Source organism: Xiphias gladius, chromosome 22 (assembly GCF_016859285.1).
Source record: "Xiphias gladius isolate SHS-SW01 ecotype Sanya breed wild chromosome 22, ASM1685928v1, whole genome shotgun sequence".
Classification (NCBI taxonomy): domain Eukaryota; kingdom Metazoa; phylum Chordata; class Actinopteri; order Istiophoriformes; family Xiphiidae; genus Xiphias; species Xiphias gladius.
Genome location: NC_053421.1, coordinates 26102823 through 26121401, shown reverse-complemented (window position 1 = coordinate 26121401; position 18579 = coordinate 26102823). Strand labels below are relative to the sequence as shown.

At 41.2% G+C, this 18579-nt stretch overlaps 1 protein-coding gene across 1 annotated transcript in view; it reads left to right on the top strand.

Moving 5' to 3' along the window:
• The window catches only part of agmo (alkylglycerol monooxygenase), a 49334-nt gene that overhangs the window by 15560 nt on the left and 15195 nt on the right, over positions 1 to 18579 (top strand). The window contains exons 4-12 of the mRNA XM_040118137.1: positions 6076 to 6179; positions 7078 to 7173; positions 9337 to 9403; positions 9782 to 9847; positions 11393 to 11472; positions 11838 to 11972; positions 13729 to 13845; positions 16700 to 16782; positions 17784 to 17889. Coding sequence (XP_039974071.1) covers positions 6076 to 6179; positions 7078 to 7173; positions 9337 to 9403; positions 9782 to 9847; positions 11393 to 11472; positions 11838 to 11972; positions 13729 to 13845; positions 16700 to 16782; positions 17784 to 17889 — 854 coding nt within the window. The remainder of the gene's footprint in view (positions 1 to 6075; positions 6180 to 7077; positions 7174 to 9336; positions 9404 to 9781; positions 9848 to 11392; positions 11473 to 11837; positions 11973 to 13728; positions 13846 to 16699; positions 16783 to 17783; positions 17890 to 18579) is intronic.

Genomic DNA, 18579 nt, shown 5'->3' with positions numbered 1-18579 from the left:
TTTTTTTTTCTATCAAATGAGATAACCTGCTGATTCTCCTGTTCTACCACATCCCAATGGTGTTCTACTGGATTCAGATCTGGTGGCTGGGGAGGCCACTGAAGTACAGTGAACTTGCGGTCATGTTCATGAGACCAGTTTGAGACGACTTTTGCTTTGTGCATCCCGGTGCATTATCATGCTGGAAGTCTCCATTAGAAGGTGGCATATTTTGGCTGTAAAGTGAGGCGCATGGTCATCAACAATACTCAGACAGGCTGTGGCATTCAAACCATGACTGATTGGTATGAAGGGGCCCAACGTGTTCTAAGAAAACACTCCGCACACAGTTACACCACCATTGTTGACACAAGGCAGGTTTGGGTCCGTGGATTCATGCTGTTGATGCCAGACTCTGACCCTACCATCTGATTCCTCAGCAGAAATCCAGATTCATCAGAGCAGGCTACGTTTTTCCAGTCTTCACTTGTCCAGTTTTGGTGAGCCTGTGCCCACTGCAGCCTCAGATTTCTGTTCTTGGCTGACAGGAGTGGAACCTGACATGGTCTTCTGCTGTTGTAGCCAATCCGCCTCAAGGTTTGACGTGTTGTACATTCTGAGATGCTTTTCTGCTCACCACAGCTGTTAAGAGTGGTTATCTGAGTTACCGTGACCTTTCTGTCAGCCCCAACCAGTCCGGTCATTCTCCTCTGACCTCTCTCATCAACAAGGTGTTTCCAGAACTGCTGCTCACAGGATGTTTTTTGTTTTACCCACCATTCTGAGTAAAAACTCTAGAGACTTTTGTGTGAGGAAATCCCAGGAGCAGTTTCAGAAATAATCAAACCAGCTCGTCTGGCCCCAACAATCATGCCTCGGTTAGAGTTGCTTGGATCACATTTTTTCCCCCCATTCTGATGTTTGACGTGGAAATAAACCGAAGCTCACTACCTTTTTCTGACAGATTTTAGGTATTGCACTGCCACCTCTTGATTGGCTTATTGGGTAATTGCATGAATAAGCAGGTGTTCCTAATAAAGGGCTTGGCGATGGGAAAATCTTTCATAAAATGGCAACAGTTTGAATAACCATTGTGTGTAATAGGGTTGCAACAGAGAAATAAAATAAAGAGCATAAAGTAGACTTTTATGTCCAGGTGGATTTCAGCAAGTTTAATGGACAGAATTTGTAATATAATAAACTGAAATAGATTTTACATATAATAAAATCTAAGAGAAAAGTCATTTTACCTCACCCGTCCCTTTCGACACGTAGTTCTTACACCCTCTTTGTGAGAGCTGCAAGTGGCCCTGACCAGGGTTAGTGTGTTTAGTTTAGTGTGTGTGACTGAGCTGTGTGGACAGCATGAAGTATGGCAGCAGTGGTGGGGAGTTGGCCGACCGTCCCACCGAGTCCAGCACTCGCTGTTTGGGTTGGCACCCCATCCAAGAGCCCTCCAATCCAAACACCGGAGGGCTCTTCACAGCCCATTACCCCTGTGATCGACAGGGCAGCCCACCACTCGGAGGGCTGCGCATGAAGGACGTCGCTTGTTAGTGCCAGGGGTTTGTCGCTGAGGGTGATGATTTAGGCAGCTGATTGATGTACCTGTAAAAGTGTTTCATACAGTTTGAGTGGGTAAAAATAGTTGATTTGGTTCTCCTTCTACGCTAATTATTTTTCTTTTGTCTAGTCATACTTTCTTTTTATAGCAGCATTATTCAAGATACAGTTTGATAATTATTAGCACTTACCGCAGGCCCCTACTGGTGTTAAATTTATGGGGCTCAATAGGAATTCGGTTCTTGCGTTTATATCACTCTGCTTATGTAAGCACCGCTCCTGACAGGGCTGACGTGGATGTAAACAGACTCTGTCAAAGTCTAACTCCGTCACGTAACATGACTGATTATGACTTATAGGCCTTGATTATGTGTCCCGTTATAATTCAACAACTCAATTTAAAAATGTGCAATGTTACATCACCGTGCTGCCAGTCCTTCTGTGTTGTTATTCACAGAACACTGGCATAGTAAAGTATATTTTTTGTTGCATAGGGTTTGGTATTGCAGGAGTTATCTAAGCAATAATACTGTACATGGCAGTGTGTTCCAATATATGAAAACTAGGGGCTATATCAGAACACCTCAGAATGTATTATCACAATTAAACCATGGCCATTTACCACTGGAAAAATACATTTGTGTTTTTGTGTATTTGTTTTTTTTTGTTTGTTTGTTCTTTATTTATTTATTTTTTTAATGTGTCAGTTCAACCAAATTACCACAAAAATAAGTAAATAAATTAACCCCTGGTGGTATCTGCCCGTACAGATAATTTGACCAGGTTTTGAGATTTCCGCCTCCACCCCAGAATAATAAAGGCCAATACAATATTGGTCATGGTGCTCATTGTTATAAAAAAATGACTTTAACTCCAACATGAATTATGCTGTAGAATTTTTTTTTTTTTTTAAAGTAATTTTTCAATAATGGGGCCAATGCTGAATCACCGCCCATCAGATTTGTTCAGTGGTTCACATACGGTAGTTGTGGTGTTGGGCCCATTGACGGCTGTTTTCGTTGATTAGACAAATAACTGTGTAATCTAGCTACATCCAGCTAGCTACATAGCCACATGAAAAGTAGCAAGAGAGGGGGTTGATGGGATGAATACAGCTTTCACAGTCAGCTTACACACATAACAACTCTTAAATCTTTTTTTTTTTAAATTTATTTATTTATTATTTTTTATTATTGTGAAAACTGTTAATTGCTCCTGGTAGCCGCGACCGTAGCTTCCGTTTCAAGTGAAAATGAAAATTTGCCAGATGGATACGTCACTCAATACTAATTTCTTCCCAACAAGAAATTGGCCAACATTAATACAGTGTTGGGCTGAATGAATGAAGCAAAATATAACGACAGCTCGGTCTGATTATCAGGCTGGTGAGCACCACAGAGGAAATTCCATTGAATTCCACTGTACTGGGATGGCAGCGGAAATATCAGAGACAGCTATATCAAAACCTTGACAGATGAAACCAAAACTATCTGCATGGCTAATTATACCGCTAGAAGCATTTGAGAAGATATTTATAACCCATGCTAAGGTTGGTCTCATCAGTGAGGGTTAGTTTAACTGTCACCTAGAAGCAAATGTAGCAAAAGGTTGCAATGAATTCCCGCAGTTTGATATTCCTTGCACACGGATACAGAACAGTGGGTGAACTGTTGGCTGGAACTGTGTTTGAGGCATTCTGTTGTATGTGTTTAACGGACACATGACAGCCAGTACTTTCTGTAGCATTTGTTATCCCAAAATAGTTTGTCAGTGCCTTCCCAAACTGTTGCACATTAGCTTTGAAAAGATTAATAACATGACTTTTTTTTTTTTTTTTTTTAAGGAACAAAAACTTGGTTAAGGTTAAGGAAAGATGTTTGCCATTGTTAAAAGAAACCAATCTTGACTGTTGCTGGGAAATTCGATATGAAACAGCAATCTCGTATGTCATGTCACTTTGTTGACCCCTCCATCTGCCCCGACCTCCCACTTGAAAGGTTTTGTGAGGGTATAACAACGTCGCATTCCTTCCACCTTCGTTCCTGACAGACAACAGTCATAATTCACGCAGCCATTAGAGGTCCTCATTAGGTAAACATAGTTTGTTTTAAGGATTTGAATAAACGACTAATGCTGTCATTCTCACTGGGAGGACAGTCTTGTACTCAAGTGTCGTAGCTGTCCATCACCTCCTTGTTATTCCTGAGAAATCATGAGTTGAGGCTCACTGGAGGCCAGATGGAAGTGCCGTCCTCAGCGTTTCTCTGCTCTTGCTGGGAATGCAGACTCTGTGGCATTGGTTCTCACCATTAACAGGGCTTCCCTCCTGAATAGGCCCTGCCAAACTATGCAGTGTCCTGCCGAGTCCAGAGATGAGGACATGGGCTTGCAGTGAAGCCTAGCAGTTCTAACTTCCTATCAATGACAACGAGCATCAATCTTAACCGGCCTTAGTCCTGGACCCTGCCAAGCACGACTCCAGTGAGATGAAAAAAAGCAAAAGACTCAGGCTGCTGGAATTAAACAAAGGGTGGATTATCCTCTGAATATGTCTCTTTGCAGGACAGTTCATATCTGAATCCCCCATGGTTCAGAGCGGAAGAAACGTCATCATTTTTGTGCTTGACTGCTGCAATCAGTCTTCTCCCCTTTCCTTGTCTCCTCTCTCCTCGTTTCCTCTCTTCTCCGCTCCTGACTCTGTCAGTTGCGTTGGGAGGGCGAATAAAGTTTGAAATAAAATCCAATCCTGTTGCTTCCATTTCGACTCCTTCCAAAATACACCATTTAAAGCTGTGTGTGAAACTTCCGAAAAACATTCCCTGTGACATTTATTCTCTCACACCTGCTGAAATCCAGCAATAACCATGTTAAATAAGCGAGGTGTGGAGTATTGCTCGAGAGCGGTAGTTTTCGCTTGGAGCTCCTCGGGATTTACCCCAAACAGTTGAGGAATTCCACCTCAGTTTCACTGATTGGCAACGTCTTTGGACAGATCACGGTGCTCCTCTGCTAACACAGCACTCACCTCCACCTCTCAGCAGTGTGTTTTTTCAGGTGCGGCAGACCCTCGACCCATTGGGTTTTATGACTGCCAGCCTCGATTCAATTCACAAGTTTATTAAACAGCGAGAGAGGAGGAGTTGGAGATGTGGCTTTTGAATGAATTTCAAAATATAAGTGTGTGTGTGTACGTGTGTCTGTGCATACATGGACATGTGTGCTTGAACACTGTTGCCAAGTGAAAACATCAAAACTTCAATTTTAGTGATTTTCATAGACCTAGATAGGTTAAAAGAATAGTTTGACATTTGAGGAAAAACTCTTATTTCCTTTCTGGTGGAGAGTTAAATACGTTTGAAGATGTGTAAATATGAAGCTACAGTTACCAGCTGGTTAGCTTAGCTTAGCATAAAGACTGAGAACGGGGAGAAACTTCCATATTTAGCATGCAGACGTGAGAGTGGCATTGATCTTCTCATTTTTAACTCTCCACCAGAAAGCGAAAAAGCAAATTTCCACAAGTGTTGAACTTCACCTATAAAGGAAAGGCAGTTGGGATACCAAAAGCCCCCAAAATCTTCAGATAACTAAAAAGTATATCGTCGTCAAGCAAAAAATACATTTGTTTGTATTTGTAGGGACACACACATTCATGCACAACATGTGATTTTGACCCTTATATTTCAGCTTTTCAACCACCCAAAGGTTACCACATGCATTCACCCTTAGTCTTTCTTTTTCATTTTTTTTTTAAATGTAAGTGTAATTGTTTGATAATTGATCCCTTCGCAAATCCCATCACACATCAAGGCTGCCACATAAAACCTAAACCTCATTTAATAACTTGGGCTGCCTTTATTACAATGCATACATTACTGTAGATAGTCTATATGGAGCTTTGTGGTTCTGCAATATTTGAAGGTTACTATTCTCTGTTGTACGGCTGCAGAAGCCATAGTGGATGGGAGATGCCAAAAAGCACAGACCAGACGGGGTGGTCCGGAAACGGCCCCGGAGATCCTGTGAAACTTAACAAGCATGTTCCCTTTGGATGTTAAAATGAAGTGTAACACAGATATTAATGTAGCAAGTATCACAACACAGCAGCGGAATGTAAACTGGAGCACTGGGACATCAGGCTGGACGTTAACCAGCTGCACCCGAATACCCCCGCCTGCATAATAGCCTGATCCTGTCCCAGTGGCCAGCTAGACTCAAGCCTCGGCTTTTCATCACAGCTGCCCAGGAGCGGGACCAAAATGGCTTCTTCTGGGGGATGAAAGTGTCTAGTTATTCATGTGGGAAAGAGGCAGGGATGAGTTTTGAGATAAATCACTTGTCGGGGTGACGTAATGGCAGCTGAATGTGTGTGAGTGTTCAAGGCCTGGTGATGAATCTTCTGGGGAAAGTTTACATGGCTGCTGTTAGCTCTGTAACAGTCATAAAAAGGTGAATGAAGCAATAACCTCTGATGAGATTTGAACTCTTGGCCTCGTTGTTTTATGTTGGATCTGTGTGTGTAATTTTCTACAGAGGTGGCCATCCTCTGGGCTGCTCACCAGGTTCACCACAGTTCAGAGTACTACAACCTCACCACCGCCCTCAGACAGTCCATCACCCAGCAGTTTGCATCATGGGTAAGGTCTTATTCATCCTCTTAATGGATAAGTCTGTTGATTTTTGTTATTATCAGCAAATCTCATTTATTAATTGAAAATCAGCAATGAATTTATCCTACTACAGGTATTATGTATGTGTCTGAAGTCAGATATTTGCTATTCATCTGTGCCATAGAGCTCTATTGTTGTCCAGAATTATTAAAAACACATTGAGCCACATTGTAGCTCTGGGTGACATGTTCCTTCATAAAGATAAATATGGGCACTATAGTTTATTTTTTAGTCAATCCCATATACACTGTTCTGGTGCCCCAAATACTCACTAGTGCACCAGATTTGGCTTAATCCGCAAGTGAAAGTAGTCCCCAACAAATGCGCCGTTCACTCCTGTTTGGGTAATGTTTGCTAAAAATTCCAGTGTCCAGCTGTTTTAGGAAATTATCCCACCCCCATAGTGTCTGTATCGGGCGCTCTAATATTTGTGAGCAGAGCCAGCGCAAGCAGAGCATGCTCACAGTGTACATTTTTATGTCGTTTGGTAAAGTCACATGACTAATTGACAGACAGCGTATTAAAACAAACCTCACGAAATTTGCCGCATGAGGGCGAGACAGAAAATGCGTGGGGTTTCCTACCAGCATGAACGCATCGGCAGAGATGTGACTGTGTAGGAAATGGTAGTGTAAGTTTGTATATCATTGGTAACATTTTTAGGGCTGGAAATATCCCATCTGTTACACATAAAATTGCTTGATGTGTCCTTTCTGTTATGCAGTGTGTTAATAAAAGATGACTTTCAATAGAAAACAGATAGTCACCAGTTTTTCAACCTTGGTGTGAGGTCCCCATGAGATTGGTGTGAAGTTGCTGCAGCTTTGTCAGATGTGCACTGTATTACTTTCCTTCCTCTATTCAGATTTTCTACCTGCCCATGGCTCTGGCTGTGCCTCCATCGATCTTTGCTGTTCACATACAGTTAAACCTGCTCTACCAGTTCTGGATCCACACCGAGGTACATGTCAAAACACAGCCTATGGATTCTGAAATCAATCTGGCCGCGGTTGTGAAAAACACTGAAATAACGTCGGGATTTGGATCGCGAGCCACGACAAAATATTTTTGACTGCTTGCATGTGGCAGAATGTCAGCGCGGTCGCTTACAGTGGATGTGTGTAGTGATGGGAAATAAGGCGTCAGGGTGTTATGAAGTGTAAGCTAAAACATGAAGACTACTGGAGGGTGTGTGAAAGATGATGTTTTACCTGTTAAAACATTCAACAGATGGAGGAATGCAGGTAGACACTGTCTTCTATGACAGTAGCGATCATTGTCCAATAGCAGCCGAGTGTCCTGTTTTAATTTTCTTTGGCTGTAAATTTTTTACCTGCATACGGATTGTCAGCGGCTCTGGATGGGAGCATCAGCATAATCCTATAAATGTGCATATAAAAAAATTAGAAACTTAACTTCTATGGGATTGTTGTTGTTTTCCGAAAAAAAGATTTAGGACGTGAATAAAGTAAAAGAGGATACTCAAAAAAAAGAAAAAGAAAAAAAAATCCGGTCCAAAACACACAAAACTAGATAAATTAAAAAAATAGTTCTGATAAAAAAATGATAACGTGGTTTCATAAAACCAAGTTAGAAAAGGGGTTTAAGTAAAATGGAAATCACACAGTGACAAAATTATGAGAAAAATAAAGAGAGTTTATTTTGAAAGAGGAAAAAAAAGAGGACAGTGACTTTAGGTTCATTGTACACTGTGATAAAACATTTGAGATAATGATTAATAGGATGATCACTGTGTTTATAGTCCTGCGTATAATGCAGAAAAAAAATAGATGATCAGTTGAGTATTTGACGGAGAGAAAACAAATGCTGACCATTTGATAATCACTCAACCATTTAATTACTTTAGTTAAAAAATTATAAGTTACAGTTTCTGAAAGGTGAGGACTTTACTTGATTTTCTCATTTCCTTCTTAGTTTAAGTTGCATACGTTTTAGGTTTTTTTGAATGTCGGTCATACAAACCAAGCAATTGAAGACATCACTCTGGTCGCATTTTATAGTTGTCCGTTTTTGCTATTTTACAGGCATAGGATTAAACATTTATCAACATAATCAATTATGAATTGTTCTAAGTTTCTTAGCGCCTACAAAACCAGGATCATAGGTATGGGGAACACGAATACTTTTGTGTAAAACAATAATCAACCAGCATCTGGCAATTGCACTGTATGAATTCACTCTACCGTTTACTGTTGCCGTGCAGAGTTGACCTGACTGTGGGGAAAAAGAAAAGTCTTTAAACTTATCTCTCCCCCTGTGTCAATATGAATCCATCTGCTAAGTTCGACCCTTTGTAGACTCAGTGTTGCAGAGGAACCTGTATTCAATAAAAAATAATGAGATTTTACGAAATAATCCAAACAGAAGCATGACCACTCTGTCTGCCTTTAAAGTGACTGGGAGTATCACTTTTACAATCCCCACGATCGTTAGAGGGGATGAATGGATTTGGAACGCCTTCCATCTTTTAGTGCACTATTAGTGAAAACAGTCATAATAGTCACAATTTTCTGAGGGGGTGTAATTTATGCCTCCTTTATTGGCTTTTTTTGATGTCATGTAATATATTGGCACACTGTTCACTGCAGCCTCAGAGCCGTAGTGAAGTGGTAGAGACCCCTGTTCATTCAAGATAAAACTCTCACGCTCGGCTGCCAGACGCAGCCATTACATGGAAATAATGAATCACTGAGAAATTCTGTCCGGCCGTGCACATTTCCCCAGGATAAGGGGTCAGTGGTATTGATGAGAAACATCACGAAATCTCAGAGTCAAAACTAAAAGAGAGAGCTTGAGGGAGAGAAGTTCAAGCCCTGGCTCCTTTATCACCTCCACATATCTGACCAATCACGGCGTGAAGTTTGTGTGAAAGTCAGATTATCAGCTTTGGTGAGTTACAGAAATGGTCAGTGTACATGTTTTAACAATGATAGACTTACCAGACGTCAGGTGTGCAGAGCAGCAAATGTAAAAGCTTGAACTACCTATAGACTTAATTACTATTATTTATTTTAATACCAAATAAACTTGACAGATTGTTACTTTAAAGTTTGGTTCTATTTCATGGATTTAACGTGCACGCCCTGTACATTATTTCCTTCAGTTGATCCGAGACCTTGGACCATTGGAGTGGGTCTTCAACACCCCAAAACATCACAGAGTTCATCACGGTGAGACAAGTTACATTTCATAAATGAAGAGACAATTTCATCATCTTATTTTATAACGCTTTACTGAGAGGTTTTCCAAGGCTGAGCTGGTACATCACCCTGCCCATGAAGAGCAACATCAAGCATTTGATCAAGACTGAGAGGTCTAGAATTGGTGTTGTCTGATCATGGCTATGTGTGGTTATATTCAATTTTCTCCAGTCAGTTTCTTTGTTGGCGGGTTGACCAATCAGTCGTGGGAAAACATGCCCATCAGATAAGGGAATGAATTGGGCATTTGGGTCCGACGTTTTTCTTAATTTAATTAATCAATTAATTGATTTATTTTTAGAATTCAAATAATTTATGTGGTAATGTCACTAAGAATTATCTCAACAGGGAGGAACCTTTATTGCATTGACAAGAACTACGGAGGAATTCTGATCATATGGGACAGATTATTCGGTAAGAAAAAGTAATCAGTAATTTGCTTCTAAAAGTATCGACACTGTGATACCTGCATCAGACAGTAGGAGTTGGTCGGTACTAAATACAAACAGTGCTGCCATACACACGCTTCATTTTCCACCGTTACCTGCTAAATTACCATTGACTGCTAAATCACGTACTGTCAAAGAAGGCAGGAGAAATGTGTCCAAGTGGAAGGACTGTACAGTTTAAAGTGTTAAAGCAGGGCCAGACTCCGCTGACATACAACCCCACAGAAATTTATGACGTACGACTTACATATTTTAAATTTTGCGACATAAAATTTAAATTTTTTAAAAATTTGTTGTTATTGTTCTTGATGTGTTGAATTACTTTTACAACAAATTTTGCACATAAAGTGTTGAGTGCATAACATTCGTGACTATGAGCAGGTATTAGTTTACTGTTTTTTGGTATTCATATAGTATCTGTACTGGTGTCTGTGATGCTTGCCCTGTCATTACTTGGTATTGAATGGAAACCAAAAGTTGTGGTATCACCATTTATTGCATCGAAATGAAGGGAAACATTGACTATAAACTGTAGCTTTGCCTGTAACCTTTATACTGGACTCAGCAGTTTTGCATCAAACGTCCAGTGGGAGGTAACTTATTAAATTTTGAGGTTTATATTACCCACAAATCCCTTGGACCATTTTCTTTCTGTATGTGGTTGCAAACAGTTTTAAGAGGTTGATGCCAGACGCTGTGATCCCAATGTTCTTGGTACTGTTAAGGAACAAGTTTTATATTTTATTTACAAATTTGGCGTTTTCGCCTTTCTTCCCCTTTCTTCCCCTTAAATATACGAGGGGGAAATTCTCTTGTCCCCTGCTAACAATCTTACTTAAAAATTCTGTGCAGCTTTATTTTTTATAAACTGTCTTGCTGCATTAATCAATATTGTTGTGCTAACAATAGAAAAAACGACGATGTGTGACGTGGAAGGAGTCAGTGATAATCAAAAACCCATTGAGAATTATCATCCACTAGTTGCTATCATCTCTGTGAACCATTTTAGCATCTTCAGCTTTTTGTTTTGATTGTATGGCCCCCAGTTTTACTGGTTTGGTTCAGTCTCACTCTGTACTTTCATCAACCTTGTTTTCAGCAGTTATCAGAAAAAAAAGCTCAGATAAACTGACTGCACGCTACCTTTCCAGCACCAAACGGCAGACAGACAAACTTAGCGACTAGCTGGTGAACATAGTGGAGCATTTAGCAGCTAAAGGGCCCGATGGTTTTTTTTTTCAGGACTTGGTGGAGACCAAAACAGAGCTAAAAGAAGAATGAATATCTGACTTAGATTTGACAGGTGGCCAGAAACATGACTCCCAGTGAATGCTAATCTTGCTCCATGTCTGCTGGATGTGTACCGTAAATAGGCAACCTTTTACAAACAATAATTGTCGGTGTTGTGTCTACAGCTTGTTGCGTTCCCCCCGGGTGTTCGAAAAAGTCAGTAGATTCAAGTTATTTTGTTTTACAAATAAAATGGTAAAACTGTACATGTCCTCTTCAGGTACCTTTGCTAAAGAGACGGATAAAGTGGTGTTTGGCCTGGTGTTCCCTATCAACACATTTGAAATCCTCTACGTTCAGGTTAGTCCTTTCTTCTCACCTCCATCCGCGTATAAACACCTTCGGTAGATGAGACGTGAGCTCATGTTTCCCTCGTTTGCTGCTGGGCATTTTGTAACCATAACATTATTACTCCACTCTAAACAAACTGCCCAGCCGAGGTGAAGGAGGCCAGTAAAATGAAATGCAGAGGAGGTGGATGTTATGATTGTTTTTGCTGCCCTCACCACTGGGAGAGTACAGCACGAGCAATGTCCTGCCCAATGAAAGCAGAAACATTTATACTCAGGATTAATTATCATTATCCCTGCGTTAACACTGATCAGTTAAATGCAGCGTTTGATTGTGTATTGATGTACGGCTTACAAGTGTTTTTTCTCTTATAGTTACACTACTATTTGTATTTGTGGAGAAGGTCCAACACGTACAACGCGATCAGCGACAAATTGTCAACTTTCATCAAAGGTCCATCTTGGAAACCTGGTAAATCTCGGCTGGGTGACCACGCTGACAATCCCAAGGTTTGTAAAGCAGTCCTTCGTTTCCATCATTCCTGAAGGAGGCATATTTTTCACAATGATGTCCTCAGGCTTCAATACCCATCATTTCACACACTCAAAGTACAGGCCTGAATGACTCAGACCAGTCCTTAATGAAGGATTCACATATACTACAAGTTTTACAAGGAACTGCCACATCAAATAAAAAGCTGTAAAGCCTTTGTAGAAGGAACACAATAAGTTCATTTTCACCATCTTTAAATGCAGTCTGCGGGATTAAAACCGCATGCAGTTGAGGGTAGATGTGTGTGTGTGTGTGTGTGTGTGTGTGTGCGTGCGTGCGCGTGCGTGTGCGTGTGTGTGTGCAGAAAGAAATACAGGCTCCAGTTGAATGCCCCAGCAGTTAGCTTTGAAATAACGCTGATGGTGTCACATATTTAGTTCCCTCATGCTTCACACTTAAAAAAAAAAACTCCCCTTTGCCTTTACGATTAAATTGGCCCCTTAAACCCAGCGGGGTGATTCTAAACATGGACAGAGCTGGAATTTAACTGAAATATCTTGAAAGGCCTCGCACAGACGTCTCACGCTCATTGATATCTGCCGGTGAAGAAAAGCAATGACGGAAAGAGAGGGGAGTGAAGAAGGAGAGAGGGTTGAAAGTGTTTCAGCTCCTTGAGACTAAGCAGAGCAGATTGCTGGAATACCTACAGGGTTGGGGATGGGATGCGGGGAGAACCCACATGTGGCGGTTTGGTTCCTCAGGATCCTGGGAAACCCCCTGAATGAGAGACAGGCACATATGATCGGCCAGTATTTTTTTACTTCTTTGACAAAAGAGGGACAGCAGTTTCAACATCAAGCCCTCAGGGCTAATCAGTTATCGTTTGGATGCAAAGGCAGACAAAAACAGGTCAGATGACTCGGGGAATTCTTACAGAAGGACTCATATGTTCCATTGGTATTTTTGGGGAAACCACTACACCCAATAAATCCTGGATGACTTTGTAGATGGAACACAACAAGCTAATTTTCACCAGTTTTGAAATTCAGTGTGTAAGAGAATGAAGTAACAAAAGGCCTTTTTGTTACAAACAAAACAAACACAGAGGAGGTAGAAAGGATTTAAGAAATGAGAAAAGTCATAAGACAAATTTGAGCCTGTTTTGACACGAACATGTTTTTCCATGATTTTTATTAGTTAAATTTAGCCTTTTTCCTTTTTAAAGGCCCCAACATTCAAACTGAATTAGTGTTGTTTTCTGTCGTTTTTTTTATTGCCTTTATCTACTTCCTGATATATGTTGACACATAAATACTCAAAAATGATTTTCTTGACATACAGTATCTTCATCTAATAGCAATAAATAAGCAAACACTTAACAAAGGGACACATAATAAGGAGTTGAACAATTTATTTTTTATTTCACTATCTCTTATGATGTGCTTGTGCAATTATGAGTTTGGGTATAGCTATTGATTGTCCTTTTAATGCTGGCGTGTTACACAAAACACATTGTTCTTCAAATGTATTTACATCTGTCAGGTTACAAGCCGTTGGCTGCACTGAAAAGTAGAGTCATTATATACATTTTCTGAACATGTAACCATAAATATGAAATTACACTTGAATCAATTGCTGCTGTCTGTTACTTTAACAAGGTATGTCGTCTGGTGTGAGACTCTGTCCAGAAAATTACTCTGCTTAAAAAATAAATAAAATAAATAAATAAATCAGGGACTGGGGAATTAAAGAAGTTTTGTTTTCCTTTTGCAGGTTACCGGAAAGGAAGTGCCTCATGATCCCAGCTGGTCACTGCCTTTACAAGTTTATGTGGTCATACATTTCCTGCTGGTGCTGCAGATTTACCATGATGTGTTTGAAAACAAGACGGTAGGTGTTTTTGTCACATTAGGAAAGAACTGTAAATGTGAGCATAAGAAAATACTGAGACATGTAGTTTCTTAATTTCACTGGAAGGCGTCTCACTCAAAAGCACCTCGACAGAACTCCTGTAGGTTCCTTTATTTTTCTATCAGACTTTTCAGCCCTGTAGGGACTGAAGCTGGTGACTGCACTCTGGTCACAAACTGGCTACTGTTATGTTTAGGTTACTGTAATCCCTCATATAAAGTATGACAAGGTGGTCCGGCGTTCTTAATTTAAGACTGAGTGCTGCGTGTTTGTTTGCCAACATTATTTCACCCAATTATGCAGTTTGTTGTGGCTGGTCCATGGTCGAGCAGAGTCCTCTACTTAGCCAGCAGGAAAAGACTAGCTCTGTCTAACATCATGACAGAATGACTGATCGGCATTCCCCTTTAGAACAACCTTTGTCTATTATTTTCCACTCGATGAGCCAAAGGACCCCCTTCCTCCTCCTCCAGAAAAAAAAAGAACGGAGCAGGACTCCTCAGCAGTTATCTTTGGAAGGCGTTTTTCCCTAGGCATAGTTTTGGTTAGCCAAAAAGGGCTGTCACGCCCAGGCCCTTCAAACTCCCAAATAAAATGGCCCGTCTTTTTTGCGATCGCTACCTTCATGGCACTCCTTCAGTTGTGGTCTGCCCCCCACCCCCCACCACCCCACCCCCACACCGCACACATACACACATACACCTACCCTGCAGGGCAGGGTCGAGGGGAACGAAACACCAGCTGGTGGTCCAGCAGTGAACACAAACGCCTTAATTGTCGAGTCAACCATTTCCCAACCCAAATAGCCCTCGGGATGCAGCAATCAGAACTTGGAGGGAAAATAACAAAGTGAGCACTCTGGCCCAACAATAAATCATGTCACTGTTTTATATTTATACCCACATGTTTGCTAGCCACTTATTTAGCTTGACAATTGATGATACACTACTGGACAATTTATGGGCTTTGCGTTAATTCGAAGCCATGAAAACATGGTTATTTCGAACAGGAGAAGCTACTCTTCAATTACATCATCAGCAGGCCAACATGTACGTTTTTATTATAGGTTTCCTAAACAGTTACTATTAGAGGCGGAGAAGGGGGAAATTGACCCAGTCAAGACATCTCATCTCACAACAACTCTGCACAAGTGTTTTCATGCAAAATTCTACGATATAAGTTGCATTTTAAAGTAGCACATTGCGACAAAAAGCCCAAATATTAGCGTTAGCATCAAAAAATGTGATTTGATCATAAAATAATCTGAAATAATCCCGAGCTCTTTCTATAAATGAATCCCCATGCAAAATTTTAATAAAAATATGACATTCATTATCAAAAGTACAGGATGTGTATTATCTGTGTAATTGACTGTACTGTGGTGCTGGTTTACAGCATTTCCTCAGTGGTAACCGTCCAGCGAGCCTTCATGAACTTTGTCATAATAACGGCTTCAATAATGGCCTGAGTAATGAGTTAATCTGCCTCGTCTCAGGGGACAACAGAATAACACAATCAGACCGCTGCTCACGGCACAGCGCTGTCACCAGATGTTAACTTTCAGCTCTGTCCTCTGCTGCTTTTACTGCAGTTTGACACTTGATCACATTAAAGCTTAGCACGATGAAAAACAAGCACAAAGCATTTCCCCCCGGGTGTCTTTTAAAAAGTCCTGTAAATGTGACTGCACCTGACCACACTGAGGGATTGCAGAGGATTTTCTCTCGAGCGCAGCGTCGTTGATCAATAGTCAAAAAATATTAAAATAAAAAAGATAATGTGACCAAGCATGTCTGGTCGGCTTGGCCCCATGGGTTATTAAAGACAGATAAGTTCACATAACCTTTGATACCAAAATAATTCTTCACTCATTGCACCTCTCACTAAAAATAACTGTATCTGTAGCCTTTGAACTCTAATGCAGTGATCACCCTGCTTTAATAAACTTTGACAGTGTGGAGTGACTTTTGTTCCTGCAATCTGATAGATGGATCGAGCCAAGAATTCCCCCCCTTTGACTCACGGAAAATGTAATCCCTCTGTGTTCTCATGTGAGGCCTCGGATAATATAGTTTTTATGGGGGCTTATGGATTACAACTCTTGGATAAACATAAATAAATACTGTTATATTGCATCCTGATGATGGGTTGATTTTATGTTTTCTATATATGGCCCTCTGGGTCTGTACGGTATGGGAGAAGTCAGTGAGATTTGGCTGTTAGGCGCTGTATTGTGTGTCGGAGAAATATAAACCTAAGCTGACAGCCCAGGGCATCCTCAGGAGACACCGGGCTTCCAGCTGCTGCCCTCAGCCAAGGCCGTAGGTTAGAGAACACGAATTAGACCGTACATCACGTTCTGTGCTGTGCTTGTTTGTGCGAGTCTGTTTGTGTGTGCGTCCCACATAGCTCGGAAAAGGTCAGTGGGAATCTGCATGGGATTTTTGCTCCGATGTTGGTTGTTTTGGCTGCGTTTTGGGGCTATCGGGATTCAAACTGCAGTCTCTTCCACTGTGGTCAAGTCCCCCGTCAAGACCCATCTGGGATGATTAGAGCGTCTATGTAAACTAGGCATGTCAGTGAAAAGTAAGAGGCAGTGTGCATTTGCTGCAGGATACTGTATGTGCCAGTGTACTTATTCTGAAGGTCAGACATGTTTTGGTTGGCATCGGCCAGTAAACAGTCGAACAGCCATGCGGTTTATGACTGCTCTCCCAGTAAGGTCTCCTGTGATCGTAACTTAACCAGCCATGATATTGATTTAGGGTTTAAATTCTAATGTATTTTTTCCCAGCCACATTTCTCATGGCATGCAAATGCATCTCGATCCTAGATGCTGTCCCAGTTAACCATTCTGGGGATGACCAGCTACATTCTGCTCACTCTTACCTCCCTGGGCTTCGTCGTCGACCAGAGGTACAGTACTGGCATTTGTGTGTGTATTCATTTCTGTAGAAGCAACTGAGGCATTTGCATATTAGATTGGATAGTGGAAGAATGTTGAAGAAAAGCCTGTGGGTTATTTATGCCAGCGGTTCCCAACCTGTGGGCTGAAAGCCTCCACGGGAGCGCAAGATAAATCTGATGGTCGCAGGATGGCTAATGAGATAGGCAAGAAAAAAAAACAACATAAAAATTAAAAATTAATTGACATATTCGACAATTAATCGATTGTTTAAGGTACTTAAGCAAAAATGCAAAAATATTTACTGGCACCATCTCTCAGATGTCAGGAATTTCTGAATAACAATGGAAATTAAATATATTTTAGTTAGGGCTGTCATATGACTTGAAATTCAAAGTACCGATCTGCAATCATTTGTTTGCATTTAAAATTCTGCATGTATGAGCACAACGGGCCGTGACTGTCAGTCTGCTCGTTTTTATGAGGCAAAAAGTAGGCGGACGGCTCAGTAAGCTTAAACTCCTGGAGCCAGGGTGGCTAGCACGATAACAACAGCGCTTCGGAACCTCACGATTAATTGTTTCCTCGGAGAAGTGGATGGAGAGCAAACTCTGATGGGACCACAACGACGGCATAATTTAGGATAGGCTACGTGGGTTGCGTTTGAATTAATTCAAACTAATTCAAACTTTTTTTAAAGTGACCGCCCTACTTTTGATTCTGAAGCGATTTTGAAGGCTTCAAAAGGCTTTTTATTATATTTTTTTTACTTGTTAAATACTATATTCAAGAAGCTGCAGTTGCAGCCCTTTCTGTTGACTACAAATATATATTTTTTTTCAGGTCTTAGAGGTCAATCAGATCCCATTTAAAAACTCGATTAGTCCTGCAACATCATCGCAGCAAAATTTGATTTGAAGCACTGGAGGTCGGTAGGGTGAAGATGTCGAGCTGAAATGTCTTTCGAGCTACAGTGTTGTTGTGTTTCTCGTTGATGTGTCCTCGTGCTCAGGCCAGCGGCGGCTGTCGTGGAGATGCTGCGCTGTGTCGTCATGGTGGCAATGTGGAGGTACAGCAACATGAAGCCCCTGCTGCCTTCGCTGGCTCTGCCCACAGAGGTAAGGCAACCTATAGTGCTCTACAGTTCCGTCTGAAGGGTCATGATGGCGGCACAGGTCATCTATAGACAGAAAGACCAGTCTTCGCGCAGCTCCCTCAGGAACCACAAAAAGGCTTTATACAACTTTTTTCACACATGCATTCGTACTCCCCAAGAACTATAAAGAGACTTGGATGTGTAAAATCAATGGAGTTCCCCTTTACGCAGTACATTGACAGCTGTACAGTTTAGCAGCACGGACTAACAGGACTAGCTAGTTCACGCCCTCGAGTCCTGGAGGTCCTGATTCAGAGCTTTTTATAGGTGATGGGCATGAACTAATATAATGTACCAATATATAATAATTATAACGTCTTTTCACTGTCTGCCAGTCGTTGTTTGTCTGTGTCTGACAACGATGCACTTAGCTGCTAACTCCAAGTCTGAAAGTGATGCGAAGTCATCAGGTGGATCGTTTACCTGGAAAGAGACTCGCCATTCTGTTGGTGTTTTTGAACCCACGAAATCATTTTCTGTTCCCTGTTTTTTTCAAATATCAAAATGTTACAGAGCGGTGTCTTTTCTCAGGGAAACCATCTTTGACTGATTGTAAACACTGCAGACACTGGCCTGCAGAGACCACACTTATCAGACAACAGCCAAAGTTAAATTTGGCCAACACATGGAATTAACGTTAATTAGCTGGAGC